At 42.5% G+C, this 20,352-nt stretch overlaps 1 protein-coding gene across 1 annotated transcript in view; it reads left to right on the top strand.

The window, feature by feature from the left end:
* Positions 1-8,787, top strand: part of LOC139236716 (E3 ubiquitin-protein ligase RMND5A) — an 80,167-nt gene extending 71,380 nt beyond the window's left edge. The window contains exons 9-10 of the mRNA XM_070866849.1: positions 530-684; positions 7,935-8,787. Coding sequence (XP_070722950.1) covers positions 530-684; positions 7,935-7,998 — 219 coding nt within the window. The 3' untranslated portion in view covers positions 7,999-8,787. The remainder of the gene's footprint in view (positions 1-529; positions 685-7,934) is intronic.
* Positions 8,788-20,352: the final 11,565 nt, after the last annotated feature.

The following is a 20,352-nucleotide window of genomic DNA, read 5'->3' as shown; positions in this document are numbered from 1 at the left end:
AGTAGAGATAGTTCCTTAGCGCTGATACGCCATAACTTGCAAACGGAGGGAAAAGAAATCCTCCTGTCTCTCGTTAATAACATGTGGCCTGGTGAGATTCACAAACATCTCTTCAAAATGCCTGTCTAGTATTAACATCAAATTATATTTACAGTTTGGTACCATTTTGTTCTTCCGTTATATCTTCAGACTACTGGTTCTTTATCTGATGCCATTGGCTTCCTGTCTGCAACAGATTGATTGCAAGAACCTCATCCTTGTGCCACATCACTCCATGGTCTCGCCCCTCCCTACTTTTCTGATCGCTATTGGTTGTACATCACTGCACACACCCTCTCCTCCGACGCTGATCCACTTCCCAAAATTCCTCTGCCTCGCCACCTTTCAAAAGCCTTATTAAAAAAAATTTCCACTCTCCCTTTTTTACCTCCTGTTTGGTTCTTACCTTTTCTGTAAAGTACTCAGACATTGTTCTCTTGTGAAGAGTGTCATATTAGTGAATTTTATTTTTCTCCTGATTGCTCTCTAGATTGAAGTAGACCTTGGTAAAAAATGTTGGTACCACTCAATATTTGCCTGTCCAATTCTTCGACAACAGACTACGGAATCCAATCCACCTATGAAGCTTGTCTGTGGCCACATAATCTCACGAGATGCTCTGAACAAAATGATTAATGGAAGCAAGTAAGTTCTGTCAGAAATCCCAAATCTGCTTGGATGTTTCTGTTTAATGTTTACACTATTGAACACCCAGAACAAATAGTTAGTAACAATATCCCAACAGTGGAGAGTCAATGGACTACAGTGGGGGGATGAACTTAACACAATCACAATCACTAAGGAGGTGGTGCTCAGTAAGATAATGGGACTAAAGGCAGATAGATCCCCTGGACCTGATGGTTTGCATCCTAGGCTCTTAAGAGAAGTAGCAGCAAGGATTGTGGATGCATTCGTTGTAATTTACCAAAATTCCCTGGATTCTGGGGAGATCCCAGCAGTTTGGAAAACTGCAAATGTAGCGTGCCTATTTAAAAAAAAAAAAAGAAGGCAGACAAAAAGCAGGAAACTATAGACCAGTTAGCCTAACATCTGTGGTTGGGAAAATGTTGGGGTTCATTATTAAAGAAGCAGTAGCACGACATTTGGAAAAGTAAAATTCGGTCAGGCAAAGTCAGCATGGATTTATGAAGGGGAAGTCATGTTTGACAAATTTGCTGGAATTCTTTGAAGAAGTAACGAACAGGATGGATAAAGGGGAACCAGTGGATGTGGTGTATTTGGACTTTCAGAAGGCATTTGACAAGGTTACTGTACAAGATAAAAGTTCACTGGGTTGGGGGTAATATATTAGCATGGATAGAGAATTGGCTAACGAAAAGAAAACGGGGTTGGGATAAATGGTTCATTGCTAACCCGAGAATCAGTAACCAGTGGTGTGCCGCAGGGATCAGTGTTGGGACCCCAACTGTTTACAATCTATATTAACGACTTGGAAGAAGGAACTGAGTGTAATGTAGCCAAGTTTGCTGACGATACAAAGATGGGAGGAAAAGCAATGTGTGAGGAAGACGCACAAAATCTGCAAAAGGACATAGGTATATTAAGTGACTGGGCAAAAATTTGGCACATAGAGTATAATGTTGGAAAGTGTGAGGTGATGCACTTTGGCAGAAAAAAATCAAAGAGCAAGTTATTATTTAAATGGAGAAAGATTGCTAAGTGCTGCGATACAGCGGGACCTGGGGGTATTTGTGCATGCAACACAAAAGGTTAGTATGCAGGTACAGCAAGTGATCAGCAAGGCCAATGGAATCTTGGCCTTTATTGCAAAGGGGATATAGTATAAAAGCAGCGAAGTCTTGCTACAGTTGTACAGGGGTATTGGTGAGGCCACACCTAGAATACTGCGTACAGTTTTGCTTTCCCTATTTACGAAAGAATATACTTGCTTTGGAGACAGTTCAGAGAAGGTTCACAAGGTTGATTCCGGAGATGAGGGAGTTGACTTAGGATGAAAGGTTGAGTAGGTTGGGCCTCTACTCATTGGAGTTCAGAAGAATGAGAGGTGATCTTATAGAAACGTATAAGATTATGAGGGGGCTTGACGAGATGGATGCAGAGAGGATGTTTCCACTGATAGAGGAGACTAGAACTTAGAGGGCATAATCTTAGAATAAGGGGCCGTCCGTTTAAGACTGAGATTTCGCTACCCTTTGTACAGAAAAAGTACTTCCTGATTTCACTCCGAAATGTCCTAGCTATAATATCATGTCGACTTATTTTGGATTCCCCCACCAGAGGAAATATTTTTCGTGTAATTACGTTATACATTTTAAATGTGCATTAATTGGATAGGAATTTTTTTTTTTTAGGCAATATTAAATAACTCTAGATTTATGTTTATCTCCTTACTTTAGAATGTAAGCACTTAATTTTCCCCATTCATTTTTAATTTTATTTTAATTGCTGCCTATTCCTCCTTCTCCCCTGCAGCCACAACTAACAATTTCTTGGTTGTGATGGTAGATGGATGGCTTGTTCATAGTCATCTATCAAGAACAATAAATGGAATAGGCATGAAGGTGGCCTGAGGACATTTCTGCTGCTTGAAATGAAGTGTTACTATGTTGCATTGTAACCCTCTCAGGGAATTTTCCTTGGAAAACTTCAAATTTTCTTGTGCTTTACATTATGGGAGATGCTGTAGTTCCAAAAGAAAGAAAGAAAGAAATTTATGTAGCACTTTTCACAACCACCGGATATCCCAAAGCGCTTTACCACCAATGAAGTACTTTTTGAAGTGTAGTCACTGTTTTAATGTAGGAAATAAGGCAACCAATTTGCGCACAGCCAGCAGGGAGTTAGATATGACCCTTACGGCTAAAGGGATCAAGGGATATGGAGAGAAAGCAGGAAAGGGGTACTGAGGTGAATGATCAGCCATGATATTGAATGGTGGTGCAAGCTCGAAGGGCCAAATGGCCTACTCCTGTACCTATTTTCTATGTATGTTTCTATGTGTGATAATGACCAGATAATCTGTTTTAGTGCTGTTGATTGAGGGATAAATATTGGCACCGGGGATAACTCCCCTGCTCTTCTTCGAAATAGTGCCATAGGATCATTTACATTCACCTGAGGCGCCAGACAGGGCCTTATCTCATCCGAAAGACAGCACCTCCAACAGTGCAGCACTCCCTCAGTACTACACTGGAGTGTCAGCCTAGATTTTTGTGCTCCAAGTCTCTGGAGTGGGACTTGAACCCACAACCTTCTGACTCAGCGGCAAGAGTGCTGCCCACCAAGACACAACTGACTGTTCCATGATCCATGTGTACAACAATGTCCAAGCGGTGTCTACTACACAAATTTAAAAAACTCGATAAATGGACTGTGACACATCTTAATACTGTATAAGGATGAAACTTCGGATTGGGCTATTTAGTGGCTGTGCTGGACCAATGTAAAATGTTATGTTTAACTTGTTCAATCTTGATTTATTGGCAGATGGAATTCAATATAAGTAAGTGTGAAGTAATACATTATGGTTTTTAAAAATAGCAAATTTGGTGTGTAAGCTCATACTACTGCTCCCAGCCCAGTCACACAGTATAACTGCAGCCTAAGACAGTTTGATGCAGATTGGCTTGTGAAGCAATTCTGCTTACTCTAGTTGCAATCTCTCGTAGCACATTCTTCATTTAAATACTCAGAACTTAAGCACCCAAAAAAAGAAAAACTAATTTCACTGAAATGTTTGAAAGCTCTGAACTTTGTTTTGGAATATATTGCTGCAATTATATAGGCAATGTTACTAAAATTTGAATGAGCATTTCTAACAATCTGGCCAATCAAAATCTTTAATTAAATAGTATTCATTTAAACTAAATTAAAATTACAATGAAATTACTTTAGGAGTATTTGATTTTTTATTCTGAAACATGTATTTGCAAATAGTTCATTTTAATGCTTAGCTAGATACAAATCATGCATCTGCAGTAGATTTTAATGGTCAAAACTTCATCATTTTATGTATCTTATCTTATGGAACTTGTTCATTCTAACTAACTTAAGTCTCAACTCATTATTGTGACCGTTTGAGTAGTTTCTCGTAGAGTCTCACATTCAATTCAGCATATTGTATTCACTGCTCACTGTGGTCTCCGACATTGGGGAAACCAAACGCAGATTAGGTGACCGCTTTGCGGAACACCTCCATTCAGTTCGTAAGCGTGACCCCAAGCTTCCTTGATCGCCTTTCACTTTCATTCTTCGCTCCACTCCCACTCTGACCTCTCCCCCCTCTTCCTCCTAAACTGTTCCAATGAAGTTCAACGCAAGGTTGAGGAACAGTATCTCGTCTTTCGTTTACGCATTTTACAGTCTTCAAGACTCAACATCGAGTTCAACAATTTCAGACCATAACCTATGCCCATATTTTGTTCCTTTTCCTCTTTTTTTTAAAACAATCCCCCCCACCCTGCCTTTTTTTTCTCTCTTTCCCATGGCAGCTGGTAATTATTTGGCCATTCACACCCTATCTAGACTCATCTTTTGTTTCCTAACTTATGCCATTACCATCTCAATTTGGCCCACCCATCAGCCCTTTTGTCTCTCTAATCTCTCCTGCCTTCCACCCTATCACAGACCTTCCCTTTGTTCTTTCCTCCCCTCCCCCTTGCACTTCCTTAAGATTCTGTTAATTTCAAACTTTTTTCCATTTCTGACGAAGGGTCATTGACCTGAAAACGTTAAATCTATTTCCCTCCACAGATGCTGCCTGACCCGCTGAGATTTCCCGTATTCTCTGCTTTTCTACAACTAAACTTAATGGCCTAGAAATTCTGCCGCGCAATCCCCATTTTTGGCTGATTAGCAGCCTCAAACGCTTCCAATATGGCGGACAGGCAGCAGATGGTCATTGAGCTGGAAGTGCATTATTTTCCATATTGGTAAAGGCCAAGAAATTGTTGTGCAGTGCCCATGCCTGAAACAGCGTTGGGTCCTTTGCATCTTCTCTGGGGCAACCGGTGCTGGCTGCACTCGGGGAAGCCAGGTCTACATGCTGCTTAACAGGCGGTCTGAAAGGGAACACCTGTTAGGCTGCAACCAATAAGGTAAGATTTTAAAATGTACTTACCAGAGTGGGGAGGAGCGTTCTTGCTACATTTAAAGAAAGCGGGTCATTGTTCTTCCCACCTCCCCTGCCCTGCAACGGCTCGATCTTCAACGTTTAGTCAACATGCTGCCTGTTGGTGTACAGAGCTGGCCGGCTCGATGGTAATGAGGCCCGAGACCCATTATCAGGTGAGCCTCACACCTCACCATTCAAGCACAGGGATGGCTTCCTGCACTCCCTGAATCTCTAGACCCATGACTTTAATATCACTTACATGGACATCGTGGATGGCTTCATTGGTTCAAAATCAAAAAATGCTCCGGGACAGATGCCATGTACCTGAAAGTGCTGGCAGTCATCCAAAAGCTAATTAGTTGTATTTTCAGCGGACGGGGGCTGGAGAGTTTCTAACTTTCTATTGAAGGATCAACTAAATAGGCCAAATGGCTTCTCGCATCTGTATTTAATAGTGTAGTACTTTAGGGATTTCTCGCTTCAGTCTTAACTGCTTTTTTAGAATCCAAAAAAGCCTCCACTCTAAAAGGTTATAACGCTGTGTGGGAAATATGTCATTTGGTGCCAAACTAACAGCTCAACCTCTTGGGTGTGTGGTGGTCTAATTTTCCTCATTTATTTGAGGTATATTGCTTAGTTGGTTGGTGTTCATGTGATCGTGCTTTCAATCATCATCTGGCATTGGCGAAAAATTAAATTGGTAAATAGCCAGTATTCTCCAAGTTTATGAAACAAAATAAGGACATGAGGGAAACCTTACAAAATGAAAGTGAACTGTAGATCACACTAATTGATTTTGTTTCGTACAAGCTTACATTAAACCTGTTTGAACCAGTGAACTCATGACCTTAAATTTCCTTTAACCTCGGTCTATTATATATATTTCAACTCGCAGGGTTAGACAGCTTCGTGCTATGGTGGTAGAATCATTGGGCTGGATTTTCGGCTCATTTGTGCCTCGGTTAGTGCCCCGGTGGGGCGTTAAATACTGTTTTGGGGCGTTATGCCAGGCATCCAGGATTTACTGCCCGGCCGGAAATTCGGCTATTGGTTTGCGCCAGCGCAAAAACTTACCACTCTGCCCTCCGTTTTTAGTGTGATGATGATGTCAATCATCGTGCAACACTGCGCTAGCGCCCCGGATGGAACATTCGGCTCTAACGCCTCATTTAATACCCGCCCCAGGAAAAAAAAACAGGCGGTCCCAGGGTACAGCAGGAGGTATTTTTAACCCCGTTTTTAAATGGAGAGATGAAGATCCTACATCCCAGGTCATATTGACTACAACGGTTGCACACACAATGCTGTGTGAAGCTCCAACTTGCAAACTTCACTTTTATCTGCCATTACAGTGCTCTTCCAATGTCAGTGAGAAAATTTAATGGGGGTTACTAGTTCGCCAGCGTACCATGCTCCATGCTATTGCCAGGCAGGTGTCAAGCTAGAGGAAGGACTCTTGGCCATGTCGGCCCACGGATGATGAGAGGCCAAAGATGTCCGTGGAGAGGGGTTACCCCCCACGGGTTTACAGGCACCATTGCTCAGACCTCCAGCTCTCTGAGGAGCAGAATGTGAGAAGGTATGCCATCTCCAACAGGCAGACCGATGCCTACACTGCTAAGGCAGCCTTCAATACTTCCCTCAACAGGTAACCAAATTCATTGTGGTGTGCTGCATGTTGCATAGCTTGGCCATCATGAGAGGCCAGGCATTGCCAGTGAGGATTGCAGGCCCACCTCAGGAGGAGGAGGAGGAGGAGGGCGATGAAGAGGAGCCTGGCGAGGCCCCCATTGGATAGCCACCCCATCCACAGGGGAGACAGCGTGGAGATGTTGCCGAACCAACACTCGCACGTCGCCAGCTCATAATGGACCGGCTTCTAAATGGAGGAAACTGAGGGATGGAGCTAATACTAGACAGGCTATGAGCCCCCATAAAGGCACATCTCCGGTGAATGTTAGAATGATTCACCATTTGCCATTGGTATCTTGTGCATCATAAATTTTACTACAACAAAGTCACAAACCCCCCCCACAAAAATAAAACCATACAATATACATTAGTGCCCTGCAACATAAACAACAATGAAACTTCTTTACTGCCGCAAGTTTCGGCTCGAGTGCACAAAGTCCGTTGTGTAATGCCTAACTTAACTTCAACGCTCCTCCAACTTGCATTTCCGCCGAAACTTGCAGTCGAAGGCGCAAACTATTTTCACTTCAACACCCCGCCGCGATTAACGGTGCAAAATCCAAAAAGTCCAAAATCCAGTCCATTGTATTTCGTTTAGCATGCAATAATAGGGTAGGTATAAAGTCAAATAGGAAATGAATAGCTAAAATTATATATCAATTTTCTACACTATTTCCAGAGACAAAAATAACATTCAAACACATTTCCAATCTGACTCTGTATTGATTTCAAAACTGGCAGTGAGATCAGCATTGTGGGGATTGCTGACTGGATCGCTAGAGGTGAGCACCTCTACTGCTACCTCTCTATCCAGACTGGATTTGAACGCAAGAGTTGGATGGATGCCTGAGTTTGGGCAGTATAGTTGGTATGCAATGACGCACAATTCCCCTAATTTGTTGGTAATTAGCACAAAATTGACAATCTTGCTCAGAAAATGAAAACACAAAACTGTCTGTTGCATTCAGGATGCTCTTGTGAGGTAACCAGATTTGTGCTTTTTGTCAAAATATATTCGGTAGGGTAATCATGATAGATTATTGATCTTGCTGTGATTCTTTTTGCTGCGATTTTCTAATGAAAATACAAATTTTTATTTACTTCCTAGGTTAAAATGCCCGTATTGTCCGATGGAGCAGGCACCAGCAGATGCAAAACAGATCTTCTTTTGAAGATAGTTGTGATTTGGGGAGTGGTTTGGGAATTTCGAGCAGTGCTGCAGCAATTCATTGTTCTGTTGGACTAATGCTTACTAAGTTGTAGAATGGTGTGTACATGCCGATGTGTATTTGGGATGGACGAAAGAGGAAAACTACTGGATATAAATTAGTTGCAATAGGGCTTTTGAACTCCGCTTGGTATTTGATCAAGTGAATACACCAGCACTCACCATTTCATGCAGTTATTTTATATTGAGACAATACTAGCAGTGCATTTTTTTAACTTAAAAGAATATGTAATCACCCATGAGCAGTGCATTTCATATGATTCCTCATAGTATCATTATGTCATTACATGGGTTGAATTTGATTTTTTTTTAAATTTATCAGTGTGATCTTCATTCTTTAAAAAAAATAGAAAAATTGAATGTATGAGTAGACAATAACTACTGGTAATGTTTGCATACCTTTCTATGTTGGTTTGACTGAGGTAGCTTTGATATATTTTCACGTAATTTCTTTCCTGACACAATTTTGCACAAAGCTCAACATTGAGTGTGCATATATTAAGCCCCCAGGGGCTGATTATTTAAATTTACTGTAAATTTAAACAGCATTTGCATAGAAAGTGGACTAGCAAAGTATTGGCATGGGGAAGGAAACGATGCATGAAGGATAGACGTGTATGATTTTGCTTCATGTAGATAATTTAGTTAAGTGTATGGTACCATGTCCAATACATAACTACAACCCTGAAATATAAAACTGAAAAATCTTATTAAACATAAGTTGTATACCAAATGTGTGTGTATTTTGTCGCTGTTTGAAGTGTGCACTAACACATTCCATTGTAGGGCAGGCCAATTCATGTTGTCTTCCGGCATATCGACGGTGAAATTAACTGTTATTGTTAATTACATTCTCTCTGCTTTATTGTATGAATTTAATGTTAAAATCTGCACTTTGGAAAGGAGTTCTGAAATACTTCACTGGCATCATGTTGACATTTGTGAACAATGTGAAATTGAATTAATTTTCTCCAACTCTAGCTTCCTCGTGTTACAAATTTAAAAAAATTTACATTAGTTGTGTGTTTTGTACATTGTCATTACAGAGTAAACCCCCAAATATCTGAGATGAGCAAATAGCATTTCTGATTTAGATCACACATTTTATCAGTAACTGATCATCTGTAAATTTAATATTACTAAGGGTACACAACACAACAATACAGGTGCATTTTTGACTAAACCTGCTGGTGTCGTCTTGTACATAAATAAAATTTATTGTTGGCTATAGAGTGGCTTGTCCAATGAGCGTGTACATGCTTCATTTATCTCTGGAATTTCAGTTCAAACCTGATCTAGGTTGTTGGGATAGAAGCCTCTTTTTAGGAATATCAGTCTGCTAAAGTCCAATGTATGTGAGGAAACGTTTCAAGGATACCCTCAAAGCCTCCTTGATAAAATGCAACATCCCCACCGACACCTGGGCGTCCCTGGCCAAAGATCGCCCTAAGTGCATCCGGGAGGGCGCTGAGCACCTCGAGTCTCATCGCCAAGCGCAGGCAGCAGAAAGAGCATGTGGCAAACCAGTCCCTTTCCTTCAATGACTATCTGGCCCACCTGTGACAGAGACTGTAATTCCCATATTGGACTGTTCAGTCACCTAAGGACTCATTTTTAGAGTGGAAGCAAGTCTTTCTCGATTTCGAGCGACTGCCTATGATAATGATGTGACTAATGCAGACTTCTCAAAACTAATTATTAGTGTCATTGATTTGAGGGACAGTATATGCTGCACCCTCTCCAGTGATAAGTCCATAGGTTGGAAAGGCATTTTTAACTGGGGAGTTGGTAGAAATGGATTAGATTCATCATTTGTCTCAACACAACTTAATTAATAAACAGGTTACAGACCGGGGATACTCACTAACCTTTAGCAAAGGGTAACAATTCTAAACAACAGCTTGTTGAGGGCTGCTCTTTCAAATCTACCATAACACTTAGCCTTTCATGACTGCATGACTATCCCAAAGTGCTTTACAACCAAATAGGTACTTTTTTTTGAAGTGTAGTCACTGTTGTAATGTAGGAAACGCAGCAGTCAATTTGTGCATAGAATGCTCCCATAAACAGCGACGTGACAATAACCAGATAATCTGCTTTTTAGGCATTGGTTGAGGGATAAATATTGGCCAGGACACCAGGGTGAACTCCCTGTTCTTTGAAATAGTGCCATGGGATCTTTTGCTAAGCAATGTAGCCACCTTCTCCTGGCGTCCACTCGTTTCCCAAATGCAGTCACATGTTTCTCTTTTTCTTCTGCTAAAAGTGGCCACATGTTTCTATTCATCAGTCTTTCCTTAATTGAGTGACCCTTGCTTCTTCAAACATGGCAACATGATTCTCCACATTTGTTTCTCAAATTCAATCATTTGTTTCTCCTCTGGCCCCTTCCCCTTATCGACCACATACTTTGATTTTAACAGAAACTTATTTACATTTTGATTGATTTTAGACAGCCTTGCTTCATGAATTTATTTTCGGAGCATGGAACACTGGAAACTGGCTGGGGGAGGTAGCTTTGTATCACATGAGAAATAGGTTTACATGTTGGCTGCAGGCATCTACTAGCCTGCAGCTTGTGGAACACTTGAAATATTGCAAACCTGAAATTAATACAGAAAATGCTGGAAATACATAGTAGATTGTAACTGTGGCTCAGTTGATAGTACCCTCACCTCTGAGTCAGAAGGTTGTGGGTTCAAGTCCCACGCCAGAGACTTGAACGCACAGATCGAGGCACTGTCTGAGGTGCTGTCTCAGATGAGACGTTCAACTGAGGCCCCATCTGCTCCAACAGGTGAACGCAGAAGATCCCATGGCACTATTTCGAAGACAAGCAGGGGAGTTATTCCTGGTGTCCTGGCCAATATTTAACCCTCAATCAAAATCACAAAAAAAAATAGATTATCTGGTCATTATCACATTGCTGTTTGTCAGAGCTTGCTGTGCACAAATTGGTTGCTGCGTTTCAAACATAACAGTGACTACACTTCAAAAAGTACTTAATTGGTGGTCTTGAAAGACACTATATAAATGCATGTATTTTTTAACATTTACAATTTATTCTCTCCTATTTTGGAACTCTCTTGCCCTTCTTTCCCAGTGCCTTTTTGCAGCCTGGCTGTTTTTTATATGCACAGTACTTTTCACCTTTCAAGTTTTTTTTTCCAAATCTCAGGCTATTAAACTTATTGGCTGCTTTTCTGACCTTTTGTTCTCCCTCTTTGTTTTGGTCAGTCCTGTAAAGAGGCTCACTTTTCCTTTCCAATTCTGATAAAGGGTCTGTAACCACATGAATCTATTTTTTAGATGGCTATATCCCCCAACATTAACATCCTGCCATTGACCAGAAACCTAACTGGACCAGCCACATAAATACTGTGGCTACAAGAGCAGGTCAGAGGCTAGGTATTCTGTAGTCTTTCCTCCTGATTCCCCAAAGCCTTTTCACCATCTGCAAGGCACAAGTCAGGAGTGTGATGGGATACTTTTCATTTGCCTGGATGAGTGCAGCTCCAACACCACCCAAGACACAGCAGCCTGCTTGATTGGCACCTCATCCACCACCGGCCTCCATGGCTGCAGTGTGTACCATCTACAAAATGCACTGCAGCAACTGTGCCAAGGTTTCTTTGACAGTATCTCCCAAACGCACGACCTCAACCACCTAGAAGGACAAGGGGATCAGATGCATGGGAACATCATCATCTCCAAGTTCCCCTCCGGTCCCACCAGCCTGACTTGGAAATATATTGCTGTTCCTTCATAGTTGTGGGTCAAATCCTGGAACTCCCTAACAGCAGTTCAAGAAGGTGGCTTACCACCACCTTCTCCAGGGCAATTAGTGATGTGCAATAAATGCTGGCCTTGCCAGTGATGCCACATCCCAGGAACGAAAATAAAAAGAATAACCTGGCTAGACTTCTAATTCACAGCAGCCAAATCAATTGCTTATGAACAGACATCTACCAGCAGTTTAGTCAGTTTGCCATTCCTTGCATATAATACCAGAATTTTGTCAGAGGAGGCAATGCAGCAAGAAACGCTGAACTGCCTTTAATCCAGATGAGGGCTGCGAACATGCTCATGAACTCAGCAGTAACCTGTGTATACTGATTAATCTGCACCCTGTATACTGATTAATGAGTACAACTGATCTGTCTAAGGCTTTTGGAGCTGCACGAACTGTTTCTGTGACTTAAAGCTCCATTTGAAAACAATTATTGGCAAATTACAAATCCCTTTTTAAACCTCAGGATTTAAAATAACATTGCAATGAAAACAGCATAACGGCTGTTTATTATGATATTTGAAGAGAGCTATTAATAAAGTTGAGGAGGAATTGACTTTTGTATTGTGTTTGTTGCCTTTGTTTAATTATATAAAGGATATCAAAAGATTAATTAATGAAGTAAGTTATCAACCCACCAGAGCAACTATTTTAACAGTGGTTGTAAACTGTCACTTAAATAGGGGAGAGTAACTTTTTTTTTGTTCTTGAGTGGAGCGGCACAAGGTCCCAATTATGAGAGCTGATTTTACCATATGATGAGTGAATTGGCTCCAACTGACTACTTTTCAGCACATCTGGAATAACACAATGGGCTAAATAGCCTCCTTCTGTGCCATAAATTCCTATGATTCTAATATTCTGGAAAGTAAAACATCCTTCAGGCGATTGAGTAAAATAAATAATTTATGTGATCTTTAGATCCTTTTAGTCTCGTGGGTACAGAGAATTGGAATGAACCTGCACAGAACAGATTATTCAATCATCTTCATTTAGGCACAGGAAAATATTAGTATGCAACACCAGTACAAAGTATTGATGGTCTGGGTAATGCCCATTGTAGTATTTAAGCCCATATTAGGGATCCTGATTCAGTATCGCTCAACTGTGGAACAAATGCAGAAACATTTATAGGAGTTTTCCAATTGTTTAGTGTCCTCTGATGAAACTTGAGGTATATTCAGGCTCCATCAGTGGAGTGCAGTAAACCTCATCATCATCATCATCATCGTAGGCAGTCCTTTAGAATTGAGGAAGACTTGCTTCCACTCTTAAGATGAGTCCTAAGGTAGCTGAACAGTCCAATATGAGAGCCACAGTCCCTGTCACAGGTGGGATAGATAGTCGCTGAGGGTAAGGGAGGGTGGGACAGATTTGCCACACGCTCTTTCCGCTACCCGAGCTTGATTTCTGCATGCTCTCGGCGATGAGACTCGAGGTACTCAGCGCCCTCCTGGATGCACTTCCTCCACTTAGGGTGGTCTAGCCAGGGACTCCCAGGTATTGGTGGGGATGTTGCACTTTATCAGGGAGGCTTTGAGGGTGTCCTTGTAATGTTTTCTCTGCCTACCTTTGGCTCGTTTGCCGTGAAGGAGTTCCTAGTAGAGTGCTTGCTTTGGGAGTCTTGTGTCTGGCATGCAGACAATGTGGCCTGCCCAGCGGAGCTGATCAAGTGTGGTCAGTGCTTCAATGCTGGGGATGTTGACCTGATCGAGGACAATAATGTTGGTTCATCTGTCCTCCCAGGGGATTTGTAGGATCTTGCGGAGACATCGTTGGTGGTATTTCTCCAGTGACTTGAGGTGCCTACTGTACATGGTCCATGTCTCTGAGCCATACAGGAGGGCGGGTATTGCTGTAGTCCTGTAGACCATGAGCTAGATTTGAGGGCCTGATCTTCGAACACTCTTTTCCTCAGGCGGCCGAAGGCTGTGCTGGCGCACTGGAGGCGGTGTTGAATCTCATCATCAATGTCTGCTCTTGTTGATAGGAGGCTCATGAGATATGGGAAATGGTCCACGTTGTCCAGGGCCGCGCCGTGGATCTTGATGACTGGGGGGGGGGGGGGGGCAGTGCTGTGCAGCGAGGACAGGCTGGAGGAGGACCTTTGTCTTACGGATGTTTAGCGTAAGGCCTATGCTTTCGTACACCTCAGTAAATACATCGACTATGTCCTGGAGTTCAGCCTCCGTATGTACGCAGACGCAGGCGTCCACCTACTGTAGCTCGATGACAGAGGTTGGGGTTGTCTTGGACCTGGCCTGGAGATGGCGAAGGTTGAACAGGTTCCCATTGTAGTTTAGTTCCACTCCAGCGGGGAGCTTGTTGTGAGGTGGAGCATGACAGCGAGGAAGATTGAGAAAAGGATTGGGGCGATGACGCAGCCCTGTTTGACCCAGGTCCGGATGTGGATTGGGTCTGTAATGGATCCGTTGGTAAGAATCACGGCTTGCATGTTGTCGTGGAGCAGGCGGAGGATGTTGACGAACTTTTGGGGGCATCCGAAACGGAGGAGGATGCTCCATAGACCTACGCATAGACCAGCATCACCATGTCAGTAGCCCCTAGAGTCTATTGTAGAGACTGTATGGTGCAATACATATTCCCTCCCATGTTGTTCACATTATTCTGAATTCAAACTCACAAGATATCTTTGGCTGTATTTATACTGCAGCTACTGTTAACATGTATGCTTACACCACTTTGCTTCTGCCGGGTTGGATCTTTAACCTTTTCTTAAGGAGAGCTCTGCATATACCTAGATATACTTATATGCAATACTCTTTTCACCCAAATTACAAATTTGAAGTTCAGGAGTAGGTAGGGGAGCACTTAAATTGAGGTTTAGTAAGTGCCCAAAGGGTTCAACCAGTTAATCAAAGTTTGAAACCGAACTGGATTTACATTGCATGCAGTGTCGATCTGAAGTGTCGACCTGACTTTGTGCTGCATTTACATTGCTAGTTTAGCTTCAGTGTGAAATGGATGTTGCTTCATACTGATACTAACCTTCTATTATCAAATGCAGCATTTGATAATGGAAAAATGCAGCCAAGAGAAACTAGCATGATATCCAGATATGGTGGACCTAATTTATCCCAGCAGCAGAAAATACAGTACCTCCAAAGTCTTTAATAGTACCATATTTAGAAGTAGGAACTTTGATGAAACTCTTGTGTCTGGGATTGTTCAAGAGGGGAAAAAATTGTATGAGATGAAATTAAGCTTGAAGGAAACTACAGACTCTTGAAACATTTTTTAGGAGGTATTTACGGCCTACTTATTCTGGCATCATCTGAACTTTCTCCTCTCCCCCCACCCAGAGTTAGGTGTTAATCAGGATTTTCCATGATGGTGAGCAAGTGCATAAACAAATAAAAAATGCAACTGGCAACAGATATGTCCTGAAATTCAAAGTGGCCCAAACGAGTAGGTGACTATGTGTCGACTTATCCCTGTATAGGGGAAGTTGAGGATGACACAAAGATGCTAGAAAGAAAGAGTGTGATGATGGAGGAAGGTCACCAGACAGCTGTTCCATTCCCACCCAAAGATAGAAATCTCATGTTTTCTTTTAATCAAAATCCATTGTAGCTTCAGTTCAAGTATTCCTATAATAGTATAAACCATTTGGAAATTCATACACTTTTCCTAGACAAGGGCAAGTGGACAGTCAAGTTTGGGAGTGCATATTCTGCAACAAAAAAAGTCACACCTTGATCAAAATCTTTCAAAATTGTTTAGGCATCTCAACTAAGAGTTTTCAAAAGCTAGAACATGGAGGCATATTCATCTTTAGTATGCTAACTTAGCAATGTAAATTGAGTCATTCCTGAGCAGCACCGTAATCATTGAGGAAGTTGGACTTCTAGATATTTAAAGCCAGTGGAAAAAGCTATAATTCCCTCCAGTTGGAGTGGATCAAAGGCTGTAGCCCTGCCTTGATGCAGTTGATTTTAGATCATACATTTATTATTGGAATATAGTAATTATTGTCATTTGTTCAAATTTAGTAATAGCAAATGGTTACAGTGCCAAGAAAAAACAAAAATAGGAGGCAGAAATTTCACCTGAATGTCCCAATGAGGTTTAAATAAGCAGAGTTCCATTAGTTAGTCTTAACAGAGGAGAACCTAAGAAATAGGAGCAGGAGTTCGTCATACGGCCCCTCGATCCTGCTCCGCCATTCAGCAAGATCTGATCTTGGCTTCAACTCCACTTTACTGCCCGCTCCCCATAACCCATCACTCCCCTATAGTTCAAGAAGCTGTCTATCTCAGCCTTGAATGTATTCAATGACCCAAGCCTCCACAAATCTCTGGGGTAGAGAATTCCAAAGATTCACAACCATCTGAGAGAAGAAATTCCTCCTCATCTCCATCTTAAATGGGCGACCCCTTATTCTGAAAGCTATGCCCCCTTGTTCAAGATTTCTCCATGAGGAGAAACATCCTTTCAGCATCTACTCTGTCAAGCCCCCTCAGATTCGTATATGTTTCAATAAGATCACCTCTCATTCTTCTAAACTCCAATATAAGTACAGGAGTGAGTGTTCAGTTGGAGATAATATCCAGTGAATGAGTCTCAGAAACTCACATTTGATTAAGAATTTCTGAAGGAATTGCCACTCAATTAATCTTCATCTAGAAAGATTACATAAAAACAATCAAATTTTCTTTTTTTTTCGATAGAGTTGGAGAAGCAATATTATAACAATGGAACATTTTACCATTTCAGATAACTAGTATCAGGATGGGCTAGACGCTATACTCTTTTCCCCCAACAATATGGCTTACCCTCAATCTCCAAAAAGCCCCCCTTACTATAATCATGCCATTTTTCCCCCTATATAATCAGTTGCTGATAATTTAGAAGTAGTCACTTCTCATGAGTCCACACCTACTTAAACTGGGTTGCAAACCAACCAAACCCATTTCACAAAAGATCCTTTACACTAATGAGTAACCTCCATCCCATTAGTCAGGGCTTGATTGGAACTCAGATACTAGAGCAGAAAAAAAATAATGTAACCAGCTGCACCACCCACTGCTCTAAATTCACAGGCTTTTCTTGTGCCACAGGTGAACTCTGTAAATAACTGAATGATAGAGCTATAGCCTAGATCCAGAGATAGAAGTTTGGAATTGCAGCTGAGTAAATATAGGAGGCATATTGGAGGGAATCTGAATTAGCAAGGAATCTAGGTATCCTACTAGGTATCAAGAATGATAATCTATATTATAAGGGACCAAATTATTTAATATCTGATGGAAACCCATGAAGAAAAAAATTGAAAGGAATTAAGCCCGGATTGAACACTTATTTTAAATTGAGAATGCAAGCAGATGAATTTAATACAGAGAAGTGTGAGGTGATGCATTTTGGCAGAAGGCATAGGGAGAGGAAATATTGACTTAATGACACAGTTTTAAAGAATGTGCAGTGACAGAGGGACCTGGGGGTTCATGTGCATAGATCTTTGAAGGTGACAGGTCATTTTGAGAGAGTATGCAAAGCATATGGGATCCTGGGCTTCATAAATAGAGGTATTGAATACAAAAGCAGGGAAGTTATGCTGAACCTTTATAAAGCTCTGGCTAAGCCACAACTGGAGTATTGTGTCCAGTTCTGGTTACCACACTTTAGGAAGGATATGGAGGTCCTTGAGAGGGTGCAGAGGAGATTTGCCAGAATGGTTCCAGGGATGAGTGATTTTAGCTACAAGGTTAGGTTGGAGAAGCTGGGGTTCTCCTTGGAGCAAAGAAGGTTGAGGGGAGATTTGATAGAGGTGCACAAGGATAGAGGTTTAGATAAGATGGACAAAGAAAAGGTGCTCCCATTAGCTGATGGTACAAGGACTAGGGGACACAGATTTAAGGTTTTGCGCAAGAGATACAGGGGGATGTGAGGAAGAACTTTTTTACGCAGCAAGTGTTAATGACCTGGAACTTGCTGCCTATGAAAGTAATGAAAGTGAAGACGATCAGTGATTTCAAAAGGAAATTAGATAGGGACTTGAAGGAAATAAACTTGCAGAGCTATGGGGATAGAGCGGGGGAATGGAACTGACTCGATTGCGCTACAGAGAGCCGGCATGGACTCGATGGGCCAAATAGCTTCCTTCTATTCTGTAATGACTGTATGTCTCTAAGATGAAATACCAAGGCCCAATATGTATGTGCACTACCAAGATGGAAAATAATTTAAAAAGAAATGTAAATCAGGAAGTAGTGATTAGGTGTTGCAAAACTTGGATTTTAAATGCCTGAGGAGGAAAAAGTGCTGGGGATAGTAAGGTGTTCCACAATGTGCAGTCCTGGAACGTAGACCACTTTCCATACCTCGGAAGCCTATTATCAGCAAGGGCAGATATCGCCGACGAGGTTCAACACCGCCTTCAGTGCGCCAGCGCAACCTTTGGCCGTCTGAGGAAGAGAGTTTGAAGATCAGGCCCTCAAATCTGGCACCAAGCTTATGGTCTACAGGGCTGTAGTGATACCCACCCTCCTGTATGGCTCAGAGACGTAGACCATATACAGTACACACCTCAAATTGCTGGAGAAATACCATCAAGATGCCTCCGCAAGATCCTGCAAATCCCCTGGGAGGACAGATGCACCAATGTCAGTGTTCTCGATCAGGCCAACATCCCCAGCATCGAAGCACTGACCACACGCGACCAGCTCCGTTGGATGGGCCACATTGTCCACATGCCAGACACAAGACTCCCAAAGCAAGAGGTCTACTCAGAACCCCTACATGGCAAGCAAGCCCCAGGTGGGCAAAGGAAACGTTTCAAGGACACCCTCAAAACCTCCTTGATAAAGTGTAACATCCCCACTGACACCTGCGAGTACCTGGCCAAAGACTGCCCTAAGTGGAGGAAGAGCATCCAGGAGGGTGCTGAGCACCTCGAGTCTCGTCGCCAAGAACATGCAGAAAACAAGCACAGGCAGCGGAAGGAGTGTGCGGCAAACCAGACTCCCCACCACCCTTTCCTCCAACGACTGTCTGTCCCACCTGCGACGGAGACTGTAATTCCCATATTAGACTGTACAGTCACCTGAGAACTCACTTTTGGAATGGAAGCAAGTTTTCCTCGATTTCGAGGGACTGTCTATGATGATGAAGGTCTTGGGAAAATGAGTTGAAGATGGCATGAGTATGTAGTAAGAAGAAAAGGTATGTAGAGAGTGTAGTCAGTGCTGAGAAGGAGACAAGCGGGAAGGTTCACAGATGTGATTAGGGATTGTAGTATCGCTAAATGAGGAACAATGAGAAAGGGAGCTCAGATTTTTTTTGTATCCTGCCAGAAGTGTGCAAGAGTGGTTAGAAGAGCCTTCTCAAATAGAGGAGACAGATTCAAGTCTTCGATGGATTTGGGCTTTACAGAGAGTTAGGAAAGAATTTGTTAGGCATGAAATAAGCAAGTGAGCATCCTGGAGACAATTTTGCAATGGAGACCATGTGGGAGTTCATTAAGGTCAGAGGAGATACCAATGTCAAGAAGCTGGATGATTAAAGATCGGAATAGAACATCAAAGGTCTTCTCTTCTTAGGCAGTCCCTCGGAGTCGAGGATGACTTGCTTCCACACTAATATGAGTTCTCAGGTGACTGATGAGTCCATTGCAGGACCTACAGTCTCTGTCACCGGTGGGGCAGATGGTGGTTGGAGGGATGGGTGGGTGGGGTGCTTGTGTTGTCGTGCGCTCCTTCCGCTGTTTGCGCTTGGCTTCTGTGTGCTCCCGGCAAAGAAACTCAAGATGTTCGCCGCCTTCTCGGATGCTTAACATAGAAACATAGAAATTTACAGCGCAGAAGGAGGCCATTTCGACCTATCGTGTCCGAGCCAGCCGACAAAGAGCTGCATGGCTCTCGGTCAGCAGCCCTAAAGGTTACATATAAACCTCTGAACAATGACGGAAAGGCAAAGAGCACCCAGCCCAACCAGTCCACCTCACACAACTGCGACACCCCTTATACTGAAAACAACTACACTCCACCCCAACCGGAGCCATGTGATCTTCTGGGAGAGGCTCAAACCAGATAAAAACCCAGGCCAATTTAGGGAGAAAAAATCTGGGAAAATTCCTCTCCGACCCATCCAGGCGATCGACACTAGCCATATCACCCTGGCCATATTCTATTCTCTGCAGTACTTACCATTATATTAGCGCCGTCCAACAAAAGGTCATCCAGTCTAATCCCAATTACCCGCTCTACAGGCAGCATCCTAGTAAATCTCCTCTGCACCCTCTCTAGTGCAATCACGTCCTTCCTATAATACGGCGACCAGAACTGCACGCAGTACTCCAGCACTCCAAGGTCCCTTTGTTCATCTACACTATTAAGTGGCTTACCGCTTAATGTGTATACCCTTTTCTTATTAGCCCTCCCAAAGTGCATCACCTCACACTTCTCTGAATTAAATTCTATTTGCCACTGCTCTGCCCACCTGACCAGTAGATTGATATCCTCCTGCAGCCCGTGACTTTCCTCTTCATTA

The sequence above is a fragment of the Pristiophorus japonicus genome, chromosome 2, assembly GCF_044704955.1.
Source record: "Pristiophorus japonicus isolate sPriJap1 chromosome 2, sPriJap1.hap1, whole genome shotgun sequence".
Taxonomy (NCBI): Eukaryota; Metazoa; Chordata; class Chondrichthyes; family Pristiophoridae; genus Pristiophorus; species Pristiophorus japonicus.
This window is presented reverse-complemented; position numbering and strand designations above follow the sequence as displayed.